This window comes from Uranotaenia lowii, unplaced genomic scaffold (genome assembly GCF_029784155.1).
Source record: "Uranotaenia lowii strain MFRU-FL unplaced genomic scaffold, ASM2978415v1 HiC_scaffold_113, whole genome shotgun sequence".
Lineage (NCBI taxonomy): Eukaryota > Metazoa > Arthropoda > Insecta > Diptera > Culicidae > Uranotaenia > Uranotaenia lowii.
Genome location: NW_026597111.1, coordinates 27,137 through 48,636, shown reverse-complemented (window position 1 = coordinate 48,636; position 21,500 = coordinate 27,137). Strand labels below are relative to the sequence as shown.

General features: G+C 35.0%; 1 protein-coding gene across 1 annotated transcript in view; it reads left to right on the top strand.

Moving 5' to 3' along the window:
* LOC129759141 (calcitonin gene-related peptide type 1 receptor-like) overlaps positions 1–21,500 on the top strand; it is a gene marked incomplete at both ends in the record, with an annotated part of 80,216 nt that overhangs the window by 36,082 nt on the left and 22,634 nt on the right. Inside the window, one exon of the mRNA XM_055756553.1 lies at positions 3,265–3,391. Coding sequence (XP_055612528.1) covers positions 3,265–3,391 — 127 coding nt within the window. The remainder of the gene's footprint in view (positions 1–3,264; positions 3,392–21,500) is intronic.

Sequence of the window (21,500 nt, the reverse complement as noted above, 5' to 3'; positions counted from 1 at the left end):
TTTCAAAACCAACACAACGCTACTAAATTTTTGCATATCCGAGCTCTATTAATGCAGCTATCACCAAAATAAAGTGCCCGGATACTAAATGATCATAGCCTTAGTCAATGTTTTTCGCAATTGACGTTCAAATTGTATTCATTTCAAAAAGTTAGAAACGGATTACGGATCTCAGCTGTATTTGTTTGGATTGTAAATACTTCCAAAATCTTTTAAAAATGTAAGCAAAACCTTAGTTTCAAATATAATTTCATAATTTTTCATTTTTAGGAAATTCGGCAGATTTGTATTAGCGATACTAAAATTATTCGATACTTTTCAAGCAGCCAGATACATCAAGACAATGTAATATTAAGTAGGTACCATTTGCGACTCCGGTTATCTGCAGGTATTTCTTGAAATATCATAACACTTTTTTTCTGTGTATTATTTATGAAATCCATCAACTATCGAGAAATGTTAGGACGTTCGCGACGTATCCCAAGAGGGTTTAGCTAATCAAATCCAAAAATCTGAACTATTTCCACTCATACTGGTCGGGGATTAACCTTCGGAGTCATCCATTCATGTTCTTTGGTCTCCAAAAAAAGGTCAAGCATAGTATTCTCGTGATTTTTCTTTAATCAAAACTTTTATGTTGGAAATTGAACATAAATAATACAATGCTTTCATTGTGGAAAACTATTCATAAATATTTGTGCCACACTAATAATGTCGCAAAAAACATTACATAATTATGAGAGGATGATTTTGAATGTTTTCAAACCATCATCAATTCGAAGTTAGTTAGTTCTGTTAAAAAATTTGTTGCTTTTTAGTGGAAGGGAAAAAAATTCGTATCAAACCTTAAAATAGATTGACTCGTTTAACAACTTTTTGGAAATTTCTGATTTTTTCGGAAATGAAATTTCATCCTAAAAGTTTATGTAATAAGAAATTAAGTATTAACAAATGTGTGTGAAATTAATCTCTCTTAAATGTTCCATTTTTCAAATGCTCAAAACCTTTAAGCAATCTATATTAATTTGGTCGGGATTCGAACAGACCGAACTGAACGCCGATTTCAAAAAATTGAGTTATCTATTGCTGCGGATGCGAAACATGATTAACTACCTATCCAAGGAAAATCAAAACATTTTTCCTATTTTTTCTGATTTTAAATGGCAAATGGCAAAAATGCGTTGTGCCAAAGTGAACTGAGAGCCACCTTGGAGCTTAAGATGAAAATCATGTGTTGGTCATGAAAACTGATGAAGCTTATTTTTGTTGATTTTTTTTTAATTCAAATCAGTTCTTTGGCTCGCCAAGAACAATATCTGATAAATTAACTGATAAAAAACGTTCCCGTGGCTAAAAACTTCATGTTGCGGATTCTTAACATTTGTTAAAATCTCGTTCAGCCAGACTGAACCGAATCCTTTGAATTTTGTTTTCCAGTTTACTAAAGGGAATGTTATGATTTTTAACATTTAACGATAAAAGATGCTTTATATTATTTCTTACTGTCTTTCAGTAAGTTGAAATCACAGCTATTCCGCATATCAAAAGTGCGAAATTTGTATGGCTCGATTCACTCTGGCTCAACGAAAAAAAACATAAATATGATTTAGAAAATCAGAAACTTCGTACTTTGGATGATGTTAGCAATGACTATCAGAGATATGAAGATGGAAATCAAGTTTATACGATTGATTTAAATTGTGTTTTAATCATAATTACCTTTCAAATATGTTGTTTCTTATCTGGCTAAGATATTTTAATAAAAAAAAAATCAGGAGAAAAGGTTATCAGCAAAAAACTAGTCAAACGTGTTTCCTAATTATTTGGCAAGGATACAGAGATGACCTCAGTTCTTAGGAACAAAGTTGTTGTTTTATCCCTTTCTCATAAATTCTAATCTATCTATTGACTACTAGAGTGGGGCCGGCGCCTTTATTGATGTTTAAAAAGAGGGCATCAGTTTTGTGCATTGTGAATGTGTAGCCAATCCCAGGTTCCGTTAAATTGACATCTTAACATTAATCACAGAGAACACTAAAAAACTTATAAATTCTTTTTCTAGTGTTCTTTCATTTCGGATTAGATTATTCAAGGTGGATGCGAGTAGTCAATCAAGCTAAGCTTAGCTAATATAACAGTAAAAAATACACCATCATTATAAAAACTCTAGGAAACGTATTCGAAGAACATTCGTTGGAATTTTCAATGATCTGTGCTTCAGAATCGAGTCAGAAAAAGTTAAACTATTTTTAATCCTAAACGTTGCTGACCATCTGAGATGGACGATTCCTTCTCGGGATGAGAATACATAACAAAATGTCATGTTTCTTGGATGCCGTCAAAGAGATCCTTTTCTTGCCCCTTTACACGAAAGATGGACACATTTACAAGCTCCATACATCATAATATTTATGCACAAAGGTTGTCTGGACGGGACACTTTTGCATAATAAAAACATTCGCAGCCGTAGCCTCTCAAAGCAGACATCCATTGCGGGGAAACACTGTTTTGGGAAATAACATCGAGACTGTTGCTCTTAAGTGGAATCAAAACCTTCAAGAGGATGCATTCTATTCGTCGATATTGTTGGGATTCCTAAGCAATCTAGGAAGCTTTAATTTGAAACTTTGCTGCTAAAAATAACTTATATTCAATCTTTGGACCTCAAATTACCACAAATAGTAGTGAGTGTGTGTGGTTTTAGGTCTGCTGATGCATCTTGGTTTACCTCCATCCTTAAACGAAGTTTTCAAATTTGTGCAACGTGGTTGTGTTTGGTTTCCTCGTTCGTTTGTTTGTTTGCTCACATTCTGCCGGCAAGATACGGAACAAAACGGTTTCACATCCATACATAGTTTCCGAGCTCAATTTCACGTGTAGTGCATTTGCATTTATACTTCCACCCTTGGCTATTGAGAATGATTCATTATTTTTTGTTTTGCAAACATTTTATGAAGCTATTCCAGGTGTTTTTTCACAAATAAAAATAAAATAACATGAAAACTTCCCTTTTCGAAGAAAAAAAATATCACTGAACCGTTCTAGTAACACAAATACTCGTCACGAAATGTGCAACAGAACGCCCGTTGCGAATTATTTGCCATAGCTTGAACCAATATTTGTTGTTTTGTGGGGGCGTTGTTGCAGCCTTTTTAACACTTGCCTGTTTTTTTTATCCCTCCATCTCTGTTCTCGTTGTTTGCTGCTAATTTCCTGCGTTGCCGCAATCTGGGGGAAACCGTGGAATTTTCCCCATGTCAAAAGGACCCTGAAATGCACTCGCATCCGCATCCACATCAACCTGTTCATCTCGCTGGCCCTGAGCTGCATCTGCTGGCTCTGTTGGTACAAGCTTGTCATCGAAGATCCGGATGTGACCAACCGAAACGAGGTGAGTGCTTTACTTTAGTTTGTGGTTTTGTTGTTTTTCCGTTGGGATCAGGCCAAATTACCCCTCTTTTGCTGGTCGCACTGGGTCAGTTTCGGGGATCGGACTAGCTTCGGTAAATTTGCGTGTTGATTTTTGGCTTCAAAGGACCTGTAATGATACATTGTGAGGCTGTCAAGTCAAGGTATATGTGCAACATTCTAAACGTGAGGTTAACTTTTAGGTTGACTGTTACAGTCAATAAAAAAGTTAAATTAGTTTTCAACATGTTTGAGCAACATTTTCACAGAGAATGACCGGAAAAAAGCCTGATACCGTTTAAAGTTTCACTTCAAAATGAAGGATTTTTCCATGAACGGTTCTTAGTTGTTTTAGTTTTTTGCGTCTTTGTTGTTCTTCCTGACGGAAGTGCAACCGGTTAATCAATCCTACTGTTGCAGTGCAGCCTATCGAGCTTGAAGGAATGCATTCGAAGTCGATGCATTGTGGTGAGCCATTGAATGACATTCAACTTTTGATTGGATTGGTGTTCATTAGAAAGATTTCTAGAGCTAGTATATATGCAAACGTTCGCAGTGCGTGTATATAAGAGTAATCAATTCTCGTCACCGGAGATTTTTTAATTAACCGCAAGACGGCATTGCTCAGATTTGCTTCCACAGTTAAGTCATGCACAACTTCTTAAATTTATTAATTTTCACGTCTGATTTTTTTCTTTCCAATGATTTCTTAGATTCATTTTGAATCATTTTGGATAAAATGTTCGAAGCAGAATTATAAAATCGCTTTTTTCAAAAAATTATCTTTTGAAACTAATGATTTGTGTTGGTTTTCCATAATTGAAATTTGGAAATTTGGTATTTGAACCTAAACTACAAATTTTCACTTTCACAAAACTTTCTTAATAAAAACATGATTAAAAAACCTTTTTATTCATTCAGGCATGTGGATAAACACTTTAAGAAAGAATCATTCTATCTAGGTATCCGTTTTCGTTCTCAACAACCCTCTCCAGATGAGATCTGAAACGGGAGCGAAGGTGTGCAACATAATTTTGAGATATTCGCTTCTCTAGCCAGACTCCGAAGTGTTTTTACTGGATTTTCGTCTCGACTCTCGTTCCGACCAATATTACCATTTTTACAGTGCGTGCAGACCGCCTTGCTTTCGACTTCCGTGAACATGATCCATCAAGTAGAGAACGTTTCAAGCGATAAACAGTCGCTAGATGTCATGCTGCAGCCGCCCTAATTTGCCTGAAAGAGTGTTGGGCGAGAAGCAAACTGCCGTGATCGAAAAAAAAGAATGAAAATCGGTTCGATTTTCAACCGTGCCCCAGCAAACATAAAATCGCATTAGAAATGATAGCTCAAATCGTTAACAATGTTAATGCGAATCGCAATTCCTACCAAATAAGTAAACGATCGTAAAAATGGTTACTTAAAGTCGTTATCATTCAGATATGATAAAAAGTCCGCCATGTTTGCAAATTCAAGTGAGAATACAATATCGCAGAGAGAACAAAAAGCAGTGTAACCAAATTGCTAAAAATCAGATGGCTCATTTAGAAAAGTTGTCCAATGAGAGAAGCAGCAAATATTGTCGCTGGCAACGATTTGCTTGCATTGAGAGCAAAACTTGCGCTCTCTCGCATACTTTCAGGATGTACGAGTTAGGTGTTGAATTACGTCCAATTTGTACAATTCTTTGTACATTTGTTTTTGTAGAGAAATATACCTACAAAAATGTTTGATGGGTGTAGAAGCGGTCCGAAATCGAATTCTTTTTTGGTCCAAAATCGCGCGAAAATGAAACACTTTTTCGGACGATGCAAGCCCTGTCAAGAAAACCTGACCAATTTCGATCTAAAGCCGAACCGAGTCGTAATGACAACCTGTGTTTTTGACAGTAATCGGTCTGATGGAACAATGTTTATTTTTGTACTGATTCTGCATAGCTCGATGCCGGCTTCTTGTTTAGGAACGGCGCGCAAAGACAGGAAGCCGTTTGGGTTCCATAGAATTGGTCAATGGGAATTCATATAACGTTCGCTGTTGTATTGGAATTTTGATGGTTCGGCCCGATCGGGATCGTACTATTGGAATTCTTAAAGGGAAGCGTGCGCACGGAATTCAGGCAGCCGTTTGTGTGGACTCAAACAGGCCAATGGGAATTTCCATACGTTTACTTGAGGAATTGAAATCGGACTATTGGAATTTTAAAAGGGATGCGTGGGGACGGCCAGGCAGTCGACTTCGAGTGTCGTTCAGATGAATGGAATCAGTATCAGAAAAGGGTTAGGCTTAAAAGCGACACGTTATCCAAACAAACGGGAAAATTGTGCCTAGCCTTTTTTTGCAGATTTCATCATATACCTGAGAAATCTGAAAACCTATATAAGGATAAGAAAATAAATTCAATGTATTAAACATGGCATGTAGCCTATCCACATGGGTATTCTTGACAAAATATGGCATAAAGCCTATCCACATAGGGATTTTTAAGCATTAAAGCTCATATGGGTAAAGTATGACATAATGTTACTTTAAATTCTTAGAATTTGATTCAATTATTACATACATGATAGGCAGAGTACAGAAAAGTTGTAAAGCGAACGAGATACAGTTACATATAAGTTGGAAAGAATCTTAAGAATCATAAATTATTTGAGGAGATTTGATTTTACAATGATCAGAGCATGCTTTGACCAGGATGCTACAGTGAGGGTTTGAAAAAAAAAAAAGATCTGATTTAAGTTGGCATTTAGCCTATCCACAAACTGTCGACATGCGATATTAGTTTTGACTTCCAACTAGATACAATGAGAAATTTGAAAGCCTTTCGGCTACCTAACATAATTTTGAACATTTGTTCCTTGAAAACGACATTTGTACGGCTTACGTGATTGAAGTACCAGGTCGATTTTTTTAAATTAAATATCTATTTCTGAAAGGCCATTTACATCCACAAGAGGGTGTTACCAAACTGAAGATAGAAGGCACAAATTAATACAAGGAAAAATACGAAGAATTTATTTGATGTAACAAATATTACTGATGTAATTTATCAATATTTTATAAGATTTCAACTTGGCCAATCTTAACAGATTGCCAAAAAAAAAAAAGAAAATCCCATTGGGTTGTAAGCTATGTGTACATGAAAGAGCTTCACATTTAAGAATCACATGTGTAGAGATTTTATTGAAAGAGTTACCAGGAAAGCAAAGAGATTTGTTGAATGAAAGATCATTTTCCAAATTGACAAAACAAGAAAATAAATATGGAAGAATACAGCTTGTGCAAATGCATGTTTGACAATACGCACTATTGGCATATCCTCCCCGAGAGAAAATAGGTCAAAAAGTTCAAAAATACCAGCAAGATTTCAAAACCGATTCAGATTCAAAACATTGGCTTACACAATTCCGAATTGAAAACAATTCTGAAATCTGCATGTTATAATTGACGTTGACCTTTTTTCTCCCCCTCCCAGATACAGTCTCATTGATTTCCAATAGACAGAAATATGAGATAAACGTATCTGGGAAGTACTGGATAAGTCGCCTCGTACGACATGGACCAGTATCCCAGTGGAAGTATTCTTTAAGCCGCTGCCACACAGCTGCCACAGATGAATGGAATACATTGAAGGTTTACCTGATGCTTTGAAATAAAAATGAATTGGAATAGGATTATCTAGAAGAAATGCCAGATATACCTACTGAAATGAAAGCTCCCGAAATCCAATAGCAGGCAGATCAAAACAAAGAAAATCAACAGTACTCCCCTGCCTTTTTCTTTCGACACATAGTTCTGTCAAATAAAGTATACAGATTGTTTATAGTACTTGATTGAATATAAATACTGAGGCTTTAAAATATAAATGAAACTATGCCTCAAAAATTATCATTTTCATTCATACAGGTCATCAATACATTTCATTTTAAAGCTTCCAAAAGTGAGTTTGAAAAAAGCTTCCAAAAGTGCGTTCCACTGTAAAAAGTAGATGTAGGTAGATACCGTGAACGGCCCTAATTCTTCGCAGTTAAGGATTTTTCAAATGTTTCAAGTTATAAAAAATTTACCTTTCAATGAATTTTACTCAAAATTTCGTGTACAGTTGGGTTATCTAACAAATTTAACGGCAAAAATAATGAGAGCTCAATTTTGGAGCAAAAATGTGGATTATTTACAACATTTGGAAAAAATGCGAGTGGCCCTTATTCTGCGCACTATTTTCTATTTGTTCCTAATTCTGCGCATATGTCCCATATTCTGCGCACCCAAATAAAACCAATATATTATTTCGTACTGGTAAGATAAACATTGAATTTAATTAAAAAGTCTCAAAAACATGTTTTACGCTTATTGAAGTATTGGAAATTATGAAAAAGGGCCAATTCAAGCCTTGGATCTGGAAGCTTATGTGACACTTTCTTTCACTATTTCTTACACTTGCTATATGTTACTTGCAGATGTTTTTTCCTGCAGCTCGCTTACCCAATATTTGTTGACCGATCACGTTCTTCGCCGGATCAGGTCAAATTGACTTGTCTCGTTGGTGTGCAGTGCACACTATTCCGCGATACCGAAGAAGTTCCGGCGGGCCACAAAATCGCCCCAGCTGGGGGAACTACGCGCTGCTTCATTTGGTTTAATATCATTCAGTATCAGTCAGTCAACGAGTGCGAGTGAGCGGGTGAACCGAGAGAAGCTTCGCGTAGTTCCCCCAGCTGGGCGATTTCGAGGCTCGCCGGAAATGCTTCTATACGTCGGAAAAGTCTTCACAGTTGGGACTGAACGATTAACACGCGAACACGATAGGAAACGCAAATCAGATTTTCTTTTTTTTGTCAACAAAAGATATAGTTTCGAAGGGATTCCTAAGAAACTTCCAACAACTTTACGGATACACAATCTTCATAAAACTTATTAGAAAACTGTTATTGAAAGTCTCCTAACTCCCTGCATTCAATTCCTTGCAGCTTTAACATCAGTTCACTCCGGTGCTTTTCATTCTGCGCATTAGGAACATAAGTAAACAAATGGTGTCAAATTCTGCGCGTTGGTAAAATCATCGTTTTGATTTGAAAAACCATTTTTTGTCTCAAATTTTTTAGCAGTCAACTTCAGAATGATTTTATCTTTCACGTAAAGGCATTTCCAATGAGAAAATTTTGTTTAACACTGTTTCATTTGATCTTTTTGTTTTCCTAACACTTAAGCTGTAGTGCTAACGGCGGCCATTTTTCAACGTTTGCTTCCTACATTTATTTTGATTTTTTCCATTTCTCGCGAACAATTCATCAGATTTCAAAATAATTGGAAGGATTTTGAAGATAAACAGTAACTGAAGAGTTTCAGCTTGTTTCATGGATATTTTGTTCATCACATCTTGAGATATTTCTGTTTGAATATGAAAATGCGCAGAGTTTGGGACTGCGCAGAATTAGGGCCGGTCACGGTACTCTAGATTTCGACAGGAGCTAGTTTTCGACAAAATTTTAATGAAAGGCTTATCTTTCTGTTCGGTGGCTCAAGCTATCTATGTTCATATTTTTTTACTTTTGCTCTCCCACTTTAGCATACGTTGAATATAAAAATTCTTCTAAATAAGTTATTGAGTAGTAGTAAATCAATAACACTAGTTTACAGCATTTTTGAACTCAGTAAACTGAAGGTCATTTCCAATGTGAAATCGGGCGCTGAATCCGAAAATGAAAGTCAAAAAAATCTCAGTAGAACCGTCTTTGAGTTATGCTCCAAATATGAAATTTAGAAAAAATTGAAAAAGTTCTTGTACTTAGATTAAAATATCTCGGACGGCATAACCGTAATTTGAAATCTCTCTTTTGCATATTGAAGGTGAATAAATTTTCTATCGATCATCTCAACACTGTTTTTGCGTTTGACCAACAGTATTGTTGATATTAGTGACTTTATGAGAAAAAAAATTATAAAAACGCATTTTTTTTGAGAAAATTTTGTTTCAACGAAAGTTTTAGACTCAATAGTAGCATTTAAAAAATCCGATTTTCTTTTGCGCTTGAATGTCAATTTAAAACAAAGATTTCAAGTGGTTATTTATCAAAATCGGTTGAAAATTGAAGAAGTTATGGCTACTTTACCATAATAGTATTTTTTGTAGTTTTTCATAATTTAACGAACCGCAGTACACTTATCATAGTATGGGAAGAACGAAACATGATAAATCTCACTCGCTCCAAGCCAAAATTTTTGATTAGCTTACCAGAAGGTCACATGCCAAGTTTCAGGAAGATCTGACCATAGGGAGGGGTTGCTTAAGTCTCAAACGTGAATAAAATTTTGAGGTATTTTGACCGGAAGGAACGAAAAATACTGGTTTTTCATCAATAACTTTTTTCATCACTAGCTGATTGTTTTTTATGGTTGATTTTCTTAAAACCTAAGTTGAGACAAATATTTCACCCGAAGACTGTAACTCGATTGGATTTGCAACAGAAAAGTTATTGCGGTTCAAAGATTGTATTTTGGTCGAAAATTGTCGTAAAAAACGCAATGCGTAAAAAGTACTCATTGCGTGTTGGACAAAATTTGCGGCCTTTGAACCGCAATAACTTTTCTGTTTCAAATCCAATCGAGTTACAGTCTTCGGGTGAAATATTTGTCTCAACTTAGGCTTTAAGAAAATCAACCATAAAAAACAATCAGCTAGTGATGAAAAAAGTTATTGATGAAAAACCAGCATTTTTCGTTCCTTCCGGTCAAAATACCTCAAAATTTTATTCACGTTTGAGACTTTAACAACCCCTCCCTATGGTCAGATCTTCCTGTAACTTGGCATGTGACCTTATGGTAAGCTAATAAATAATTTTGGCTTGGAGCGAGTGAGATTTATCATGTTTCGTTCTTCCTATACTATGATAAGTGTACTGCGGTTCGTTAAATTATGAAAAACTGCAAAAATTACAGTTATTGTAAAGTAGCCATAACTTCTTCAATTTTCAACCGATTTTGATAAATAACCACTTGAAATCTTTGTTTTAAATTGACATTCAAGCGCAAAAGAAAACCAGATTTTTTAAATGCTACCATCGAGTCTAAAACTTAAGTTGAAACAAAATTTTCTCAAAAAAATGCGTTTTTTATAATTTTTTTTTCTCATAAAGTCACTAATATCAACAATACTGTTGGTCAAACGCAAAAACAGTGTTCAGATGATCGATAGAAAATTTATTCACCTTCAATATGCAAAAGAGAGATTTCAAATTACTGTTATGCCGTCCGAGATAATTCAATCTAAGTACAAGAACTTTTTCAATTTTTTCGAAATTTCACATTTGGAGCATAACTCAAAAACGGTTCTACTGAGATTTTTTTGAATTTCATTTTCGGATTAAGCGCCCGATTTTAAATTAAAAATGTTTGTCAGTTAATCAAGTTCACGATTTTTTTTTAAATTTTGTAAACTAGTGTAATTTAAAAGTAACATTCTAAATCACCTTTGAAATTCAATACCATCGACCAAATAAGAAGGATTTTGAATCACGAAAAACCCCCCTTCTATTTTATTAAAAGCAACATAAAAGGAATCAATGGATAGATAAGGTTCTGAAATCAATCTTTTCAGTAATTTATGTTATATTTTTGCTAACATTTTATGTAATTTCAACTGTCTTTTGAGCTGTCGAAATCTAGCGCTGCAAATTCACCTAATAATCTATTTTCCGACACCCATCTTCTTCGGTGTGTTTATACTGTTTCCATGGTGTAGAAAACGCCGTGAAGTAGACAAGCAGTTCCAATACTCAAATATTCATATTGCTGAGCTAACAAAGGAGGTGGAAATATGCTTGTCGAAAACTAAAACTTTTTGTGTCGGAAACTAAAATTGAATGTCAAAAACTAGATCATAGAGAGGTTTTTGTAAAAGGATAATAAAAACGTTGTTTTGAAACTGTAGATCTATAAAAAAGGTAGAGGATGAAGAAAAAAGCCTGATTCACAAAACCAATCATATTTGAAATGAAAAACTTTAGGCAAATAGTTTATTTACATGGTTTTTCTGACAAATCAAACAAAAACTGTCGAAATCTAGGTATTTTACCTTAATTCTGTTTTAGAAAAAAACATAAACTAAAAATTTCATATCAAAACTATAACTGAATAAGATATAAATATCTCGCTAAGATAGGTTTGGGTAACGATTTTGATATGCTCTTCTGATCGGGTTCGAAAAAAAATCTTCATAATTGAAAATGAGTCAATTCAAGTCTGTCAATCAGAATAAGATATAATTCAGATTGGAGATACCTAAAACCGAAAATTTTGAGTTCTTAATTATAACTGTATCAGATGTAAATATCTTGGTGAGATAGGTTTGAGTAATTATTTTGATATGCTCTCCTGATCGAGATCTCGAATAGATGCAGATTCCACTTTTATGATTATCCTAAACTTTTGGCAGAATTAACCTTTGTTCAAAAGTTAATCGATCAATTTTGTTTATATTTTCCTAAGATGCACGACTATAACTTTTATTAGATGGTACCAGTATTTATCCAACATTCTTCTTAAATTAGGTCTACATGGGTCGAAAGTGGCGATAATCAAGTTTTCGTTTGATAACAATAATATAAGAGGCTCTTGGAACCAAAAGATTGTAAGTGCATAATAGCTTATGCCGAAAAAAAAACACGTTTTCAAGTTGTTTTTTACCACTTTCTATGCGGTTTTTAGAAAATTTGATTTTTTTTCGAACGTCTGAGTGTATAAGTAAAATTTTAAAAAATCTGAAAAAAATAACCAAATATGGCATCGATCACTCAAAATCTAACATTTTTGATACTTGGTATCGCGATCATCAACCAACAAATTTATGTACAGGAGTGCATTCTAGCCATTACGAAAAAAGTAATTAAGTGGTATGCCGTCTACAACGTCCAGGAGATATTCTCAGGGATGAGCCATCCCTCTTTAAAACGTTTATGTCCATCCTTTTGAAGAATATGTAAGGCAATTCTCATTTACTAAGAATGCAGTTTAAATATTTACTTATTTTACTTCTTTTTTATGTGTGAGTAGGTTTATTTTATTTTCTATACAGGGTGACAAAAAAGGCCGTCACACAGGGAAACCTCAATATCTCAAAGAATAAGAAGAAAATCTGAATCTGGCTTTCATAGCTTTATTCAGTAATTCATAAAGATACTTCACAGATGATATCTCGGAATTACACCACCTTTATCTGATCGAACCAGCTTCAGACGTATCGGAAAGTCGTCGCAAGCGGCGCGCACCTGCTCCATCGGCATCTCGTCCCAGATTTGCGTGATAACTCGCTCCAATTGCTCCAAATTTGCTATTTTACAGTGGTTTAGCTTCGACATTTTGTATCCCCACACGAAACAATCCAGTGGATTCAGATCCGGAGACGACGGAGGCCATCCATTCTTCGAAATGAAATCGGTCAAGTTTTTCTCACACTACGCCTGAACAACCTTTGCGGTATGGGATGCTGCGCCATCTGTCAGGAAGCAAGACTGACGTCTTATTTTAGAACCAGGAAACGTTCAGCTTGTCCGCAGGAGCTTGCTGGAGGCTCACACTCCAAACTCGATCATTTTGGCGATTGACTGTTTGCTCCAAAACGAACAGCTTCTCGTCCGAAAAAATAAGCTCGTCATCTGCGCGCCAAACCGAGCAGCGATAACAACTGCCCTTAACTCTGCCATGGCTCACAACTCAATGTAAACAAACTGCACAGAAACGAAACTCTGCCACTTTGGGCAGCAAGGTTAGCCCTTTCATTTGACATATAGAAGGCACCAGAGAGATGCAACGTGTAGGCTACAGGCGACCCCAAAAAAGTGTGACCGGACTTTTTTGTCACCCTGTAATTAAACTTATTCTATTGAATGTAACTTTTAGGAGGTTATTGAATAAGACATAAGAACATAAGAACATCATGGACGAGAACGGCTTTTCCGGGAAGCTGATCAGACTGATCAATGCGACGATGGATGGGACACAGTGCTGTGTGCGGATTTCGGGTGAATTGTCCAGTTCATTCAAATCGCGCAGGTGGCTTCCACAAGGCGATGGTCTATCGTACATGATGTTCAACGTGGCATGCGGGGCACGATTTTCAACAGATCCAGTCAACTTACCTGCTTTGCCGATGACATTGATATAGTCGGCAGATCATCTGTGGCGGAGAAGGAGATCTATCGCAAACTGAAACGCAAAGCAGGAAGGATTGAGTAGATGATTAATACGTCCAAGACGAAGCACGTGCTGGCCTGCGGATCCGAGACCGACCGAACCCGCTTGTCCAGTAATAACAAAGTCACGATCGACGGCGACGAGCTGGAGATATTCGAAGACTTTGTCTATCTCGGCTCACTGGTGACCGCAGACAATGACACCAGCCGTGAAATCCGGAGGCGAATTATCAGCGGAAGTCGTGCCTACTATGGACTCCACAAGCAACTGCGGTCGAGAAGACTTAGCCCTCGCACGAAGTGTAACCTGTATATGACGCTGATTAGACCGGTTGTTCTCTACGGGCACGAGACATGGATATTGCTCGAGGAGGACCTGAGTACACTCGGAGTTTTCGAGCGACGAGTGTTAAGAACCATCTTTGGCAGCGTACAGGAGAACGGAGTGTGGAGGCGAAGGATGAACCACGAGCTCGCGCGACTCTTCTTCGAACCCAGTCACCCTTATTCTGGTTTTCGTTCGAATGACATTCGTTCGAAAGTTTCCCCAATTGTTATTCTTGTTTTCGTTCGAACGAATAAGTACAGTTCGATCTTTCGAACATAGTTCGTTCGAACGAATGACACCATTCTCGTTTTCGATCGAACGTATTTCTGCTACTGCTTGACAAACGCAAGTCTAATGCTGCGAACCGTGGGCGTTTGAATGTAAAACTTCTATACGATGCTAAAATATTTTGTGCAAAATTAAAAGGAAATGGGAGAAAAACTGAGCTTAGGAAAATTCTAATTGAGCCAATCGTTGGCAGAAATTTTTGTCATTGCATAAGACCGGTTGTGGAATGCCAAAGACGTTGAAATTATTGAACTTTTGCGGGGTCAATGTTATGAAATTGTTTTCTTCGAAATAAAAAAAAATCGTATTGGAATATGTGAATCATTTTTATTAGAAGAACTATTTCACATCGAGTTCCCAAAAATATTTGAATTAAAGCGGAACAACTTTTCAACAGCAACAGAGCATGCATCACTAACACCGGCTGGTATCGGCTTCAACTTGTTTGCCATCTTTTAATCACCCGTTTTAGCAGCTGCTGGTGGTGTTGATGGTTTTTTGGCAGGCTAGATCCATTTGCTGAAAATTTTTCCTTGTCTCCGCGGGGTGTGCAGAGTTAGCCGTTTTTCTTCCGTACTCCATCTGACGAAAAAAATTTCACAAAATTACCAAACGAAATCGGTTGTTTACATCGAATGGGTACGATAAATGTCATTTTGCTAAGCAGGGCTGCCTTAAAGTTTCGAAGTTCATCTGGTAACACCAACCTCGAACGTATCGCGTTCGAACGAAAACAAGAATAGCTTTTTCGAATTCGTTCGAAAGTATACGTTCGAACGAAAGCCAGATACGCCGTAAACAAGAATAAGGGTGAGTATCCAGAAGGTGGTGAAGGCTGGCCGGATACGCTGGGCGGGACATGTTGCGAGAATGCCGGATGACTGTCCTGCAAAACAGGTGTTCGCCACGAATCCGGTAGGAACAAGACGAGCAGGGGCGCAACGAGCAAGGTGGTTAGACCAAGTGGAGCGTGATCTGGCGAACGTGGGGTGCCCGAGAAATTGGAGAACGGTTGCCATGGACCGAGTGAACTTTAGGAATTATGTTCGTCAAGTTATGTCCTGAGACGGAATACTATGTAAATAAAATAAATAATGAATAAGACATAAAACAGATTTCGTTTCAAACAAGGTTCAACGGGTTCGAAGATTCATCCTCGTTAGTTACTACAACATCACAATACATCCTAGAATCTCCTTACGCCTTTTATCATTTGGAAATTTTTGATGGACGATTATTGTCTTCAAATTTGATTCATTCTCCACCGTTATTGCTCGTCCATGTCCGAAGGGAAGCGTAACTGTTGCTGTCATCGATTTTCTGTCGACAGAAACCTGACGTGATAGCTTCCGTCAAATCGACTGGAAACGCAAACCTTTCGTACCGGAACTTTCGTCCTATCAACAAACATCACAACGCATTCCATTGCCTGTGTAACTGGTAGAGGGCAAACCACGACAAAACCTGACCAAACCGTTTTCATCACCCATTTCTTTACGGTGTGACGGTACGGTGGCTAGGAAAGCTTACATTAATTATTCAATGATTATTCCGACAAAAAGTATGTTTTCCATTGACTGAGCTTTTTGTCGGTCTATTCTTTGAACTTGTGCTCTCTATCTTAGCCCAGGTAGACCTTCTTTTCCTACATAATTTAAATATTCAACGGCTGGCAAAAAACACTTTCATAACCAAAAATTCTAAAATTCTATAGTAGGTATTTGTATTTTTTCCCTTTCTTAAAGTTACTTTTTCTGCTACCATTAAGTTACATTCCGGTGAGACCCGTTCCCACTGAAGATTTATTCTCGCCTCGTGGGACAGAGACTTGGAACGAGCTCGGTGTGCCAGGGAAGGCCTTCACGTTTGCCCTTACTGTTTCATAAATTTTTCCAGGGAAATATGAGTAACCACCTAACGCTCTCTTTTATGGTGGAAATAGTTCAGGTCCTATGCATTTGCAAAAGGTGTCAAGTGAACAAATTGCTCGTTTTGTTCAAGCCAGCACTTCCAAAAGCTCACCTCTGCCGGTTTATTCAGGCAGAAAAAGAACAGACAACAGATAGCAACAAGGAGAGAAAACGCATAAACCAACTGTAGTGGCTTGAACTTTGTAGTTGAACTAGGTAAATTTTTTATGTTTTGGTTTTTCTTTGCGTTAACATGGGATGCATTTTAAATATCTTCCAATTTGAACATGAACTAAATTACATACAGACCAAAAACTAGCTCGAAAAAACATGTTATAGCAAAAAAAATTACACATGTATATGAAAGGTTTTGGGATATCTTTTTCGATGAAAATGACAAAAATGACAAAAATGACAAAAATGACAAAAATGACAAAAATGACAAAAATGACAAAAATGACAAAAATGACAAAAATGACAAAAATGACAAAAATGACAAAAATGACAAAAATGACAAAAATGACAAAAATGACAAAAATGACAAAAATGACAAAAATGACAAAAATGACAAAAATGACAAAAATGACAAAAATGACAAAAATGACAAAAATGACAAAAATGACAAAAATGACAAAAATGACAAAAATGACAAAAATGACAAAAATGACAAAAATGACAAAAATGACAAAAATGACAAAAATGACAAAAATGACAAAAATGACAAAAATGACAAAAATGACAAAAATGACAAAAACGACAAAAACGACAAAAATGACAAAAATGACAAAAATGACAAAAATGACAAAAATGACAAAAATGACAAAGATGACAAAAATGACAAAAATGACAAAAATGACAAAAATGATAAAAATGACAAAAATGACAAAAATGACAAAAATGACAAAAATGACAAAAATGACAAAAATGACAAAAATGACAAAAATGACAAAAATGACAAAAATGACAAAAATGACAAAAATGACAAAAATGACAAAAATGACAAAAATGACAAAAATGACAAAAATGACAAAAATGACAAAAATGACAAAAATGACAAAAATGACAAAAATGACAAAAATGACAAAAATGACAAAAATGACAAAAATGACAAAAATGACAAAAATGACAAAAATGACAAAAATGACAAAAATGACAAAAATGACAAAAATGACAAAAATGACAAAAATGACAAAAATGACAAAAATGACAAAAATGACAAAAATGACAAAAATGACAAAAATGACAAAAATGACAAAAATGACAAAAATGACAAAAATGACAAAAATGACAAAAATGACAAAAATGACAAAAATGACAAAAATGACAAAAATGACAAAAATGACAAAAATGACAAAAATGACAAAAATGACAAAAATGACAAAAATGACAAAAATGACAAAAATGACAAAAATGACAAAAATGACAAAAATGACAAAAATGACAAAAATGACAAAAATGACAAAAATGACAAAAATGACAAAAATGACAAAAATGACAAAAATGACAAAAATGACAAAAATGACAAAAATGACAAAAATGACAAAAATGACAAAAATGACAAAAATGACAAAAATGACAAAAATGACAAAAATGACAAAAATGACAAAAATGACAAAAATGACAAAAATGACAAAAATGACAAAAATGACAAAAATGACAAAAATGACAAAAATGACAAAAATGACAAAAATTACAAAAATGACAAAAATGACAAAAATGACAAAAATGACAAAAATGACAAAAATGACAAAAATGACAAAAATGACAAAAATGACAAAAATGACAAAAATGACAAAAATGACAAAAATGACAAAAATGACAAAAATGACAAAAATGACAAAAATGACAAAAATGACAAAAATGACAAAAATGACAAAAATGACAAAAATGACAAAAATGACAAAAATGACAAAAATGACAAAAATGACAAAAATGACAAAAATGACAAAAATGACAAAAATGGCAAAAATGACAAAAATGACAAAAATGACAAAAATGACAAAAATGACAAAAATGACAAAAATGACAAAAATGACAAAAATGACAAAAATGACAAAAATGACAAAAATGACAAAAATGACAAAAATGACAAAAATGACAAAAATGACAAAAATGACAAAAATGACAAAAATGACAAAAATGACAAAAATGACAAAAATGACAAAAATGACAAAAATGACAAAAATGACAAAAATTACAAAAATTACAAAAATTACAAAAATTACAAAAATTACAAAAATGACAAAAATGACAAAAATGACAAAAATAACAAAAATTACAAAAATTACCAAAATTACAAAAATTACAAAAATTACAAAAATGACAAAAATGACAAAAATGACAAAAATGACAAAAATTACAAAAATTACAAAAATTACAAAAATTACAAAAATTACAAAAATTACAAAAATTACAAAAATTACAAAAATTACAAAAATTACAAAAATTACAAAAATTACAAAAATTACAAAAATGACAAAACAGTTAAAATCGATCAAAGCGACAAAATTGTCAGAAACTACCAAATTGAAAAAAATGACAAAATTGAAGAAGTTAACGAAATTTTATCAAATGACTACATTGACAAAATTGCCTAAATTTTGTCAAATTAGTGAATTATGCGATTTTTATAATTTTCACAATTTTTGTCAGTTTTTTCCTTTTTGTTTGCTTAGCCGTTTATGTTTTTCTTCAATTCGGTCAATTCGGTCTTTGTACCAAATTTTTCAATCGTATTTTTATCAATTTTGTACATTTTTCATATTTTGTTATTTTGGAAATTTAGTCAATTTTGCTATTACTGTCAATATTCTAATTGTTTTAAAATTTGGTCTCATAAGTCAGTTTTAACAAAAATTATCATGTACTTTTCAATAGTGATTAAATTCATAAAAATTAATCGGTGAAATTGTCCCGTTAACAAATTGAGAATAATTCCAAAATTTAAAATTTAATAAAATTGACAAAAATGACCCAATGGTAAAATGACAACATTAACAAAAATTGTCAAAATTCACGAAATCAATAATTTATTGGACTCATTGTTACCGCATCGTATTTTACGATTGAAATTTACTGAATTATTTTTCCAATATTCTCGTTTTTTCACTTCAGACGTTGAATTATTTGAAACACATGGTTGGGCATCTTTATTTTTAATTGTACGTATTCTTTTTTTTAAGTTACCATATGCTGTTATTCCAAAAAGAGTACAAAGTACAGAGTAGATAAATTGAAAAAAACTTCTTGAAAATCAGTATAATGTAAACAATATAACTTTTCTTAGAGAAGCTTCTTGTATTCCATTGTTTTAAAAAATTGTAGATATTGATAAAACACATAGCTTTCCTGAATACTCAATGCTGTTTTTTGAATTACATTTTAGTGTTGACCATTGTTTATATTGAAAAGAACCCATTTCATGAAAATATCGTATGTTGTGGGCGGCCTCGGACATTCTTCATGGACCTTCCACTGGAGAAACCACTTCTAACGTCTCATTTATAAAAGCTTACTTGTCATGTCTCACTTCTCACGTCTCGTTTCTCACGAAATAAGACGTGATAAGTGATTTCTCACGTCTTTTTTCTCATGTCTCTTGTCTCACGTTTCTTTTCTCATGTCTCATGTCTCATGTCTCATGTCTCATGTCTCATGTCTCATGTCTCATGTCTCATGTCTCATGTCTCATGTCTCATGTCTCATGTCTCATGTCTCATGTCTCATGTCTCATGTCTCATGTCTCATGTCTCATGTCTCATGTCTCATGTCTCATGTCTCATGTCTCATGTCTCATGTCTCATGTCTCATGTCTCATGTCTCATGTCTCATGTCTCATGTCTCATGTCTCATGTCTCATGTCTCATGTCACAAGTCTCATGTCTCATGTCTCATGTCTCATGTCTCATTTCTCATGTCTCATGTCTCATGTTTAAGGACTCAGGTCTCAGTTTTCATGTCTCAAGTCTTAGGTCTCATGTCTAAGGCTTTAGGTCTCAAGTTTCAGGTCTAAAGTCAAAGTCTGTTTTTCATGTCTCATTTCTCAATTCAGCAATCTCAAGTTTCATGTTTAAGGTTTCAGGGCTCAAGAGTCTAGTCCCATGTCTCATGTCTTATGTCTCATGTTTAAAGTCTGAGGTCGAATATCTCAGATCTCAGGTCTCACAAAGCATCAACTTTAAAAAGTGTTTTCCGTTGAAAAGGACTTTTCGGGGATATTTTCTTTCAAATACCTTGCGAAAACGAAATGATCAAAGTAGGTAGCGATTTGGGAAGGACATGCGTGACAGTCAACCTGTATAAATCCTACGATCCAAGGTCATTACATTACTAGGTTCTCTGACTTCTACAGTAAGTAGGCGTGGAGAGCGCGGTGAAGTGGGGTGATGCTCGTTATGTTTGTTTACAAGTTAGCAGTGTGCTGAAAAGAGAAGGCAAGCTTAGGTCTCAATTGTTCTATGGATTAAAAGTAAACAAACGCAACGAAGCAATCAACATGGCTGATGCTGAAATTTGAGAGATCGTATCACCTTCTATGTACCCCCCTTGCCTACGATCAATCCTGGGTAACAGTTGGCGAGTTGTTATTACAAGAAATTTCAACATCAAATCATTACGCGGCGCGAAGCTTTTGGTTGTGAAAAAAACCAAACTAACGGAATTTTTTTCTACACTTCCTCCAAGGTAAAAATCCGTTTTTGTTCATCACTATTAAAAAAAATCAATAATATGTTATAACATTTTAAAGGAACTTGGAGTCTTTGTTTTATATCGATATGCCATCGATTTTTGTTTTTATCCTGTCTCCAAACTACGGTACCTGTGCGTAAGGCACTCCAAGGACATGAACCAGCTGGAAAATACGATTCTCGGGTAGCATATTACAGGCGCTTGCTTGAAACTGACTTCCAGATGAGTAATGAAGCATAGCGCAGTTTAGATCGAATCGGTGGCATCTAAATTCTTAGCTTGAAGCGATTTCTACAACAAACAGTCGCAGCCGGTAGCCGGTAGTTGTAAGGAACAACTAACGGCGCGTTCGTAAATTGATTTTTTGGGGTGATGCATCAGTCGATCGATTTGTTTGGTAGATGTCAAATCAGTTTCCAATGCTTTTGCATACGTTTGTTTGTAATTTACGAACGCCAACATCGATAAAATAAATCACTTCGATAGAAAAAATCAATTTACGAACACGCCGTAAAGTGAAATAATAGCTTATATAAAATCAAACCTCTACAAAAAATACGTTCCGCCCTCCGGGTGCCCTACCGGGCTGCAGGTAGCGATTCTATTTTGAGAGATGGGGTTTATTTTGTAATTCTTTTTCTTGTTTTTCAGGTTGTCCTAGAAAAATTCAACTCGTCGAATCCAAATTCTAAA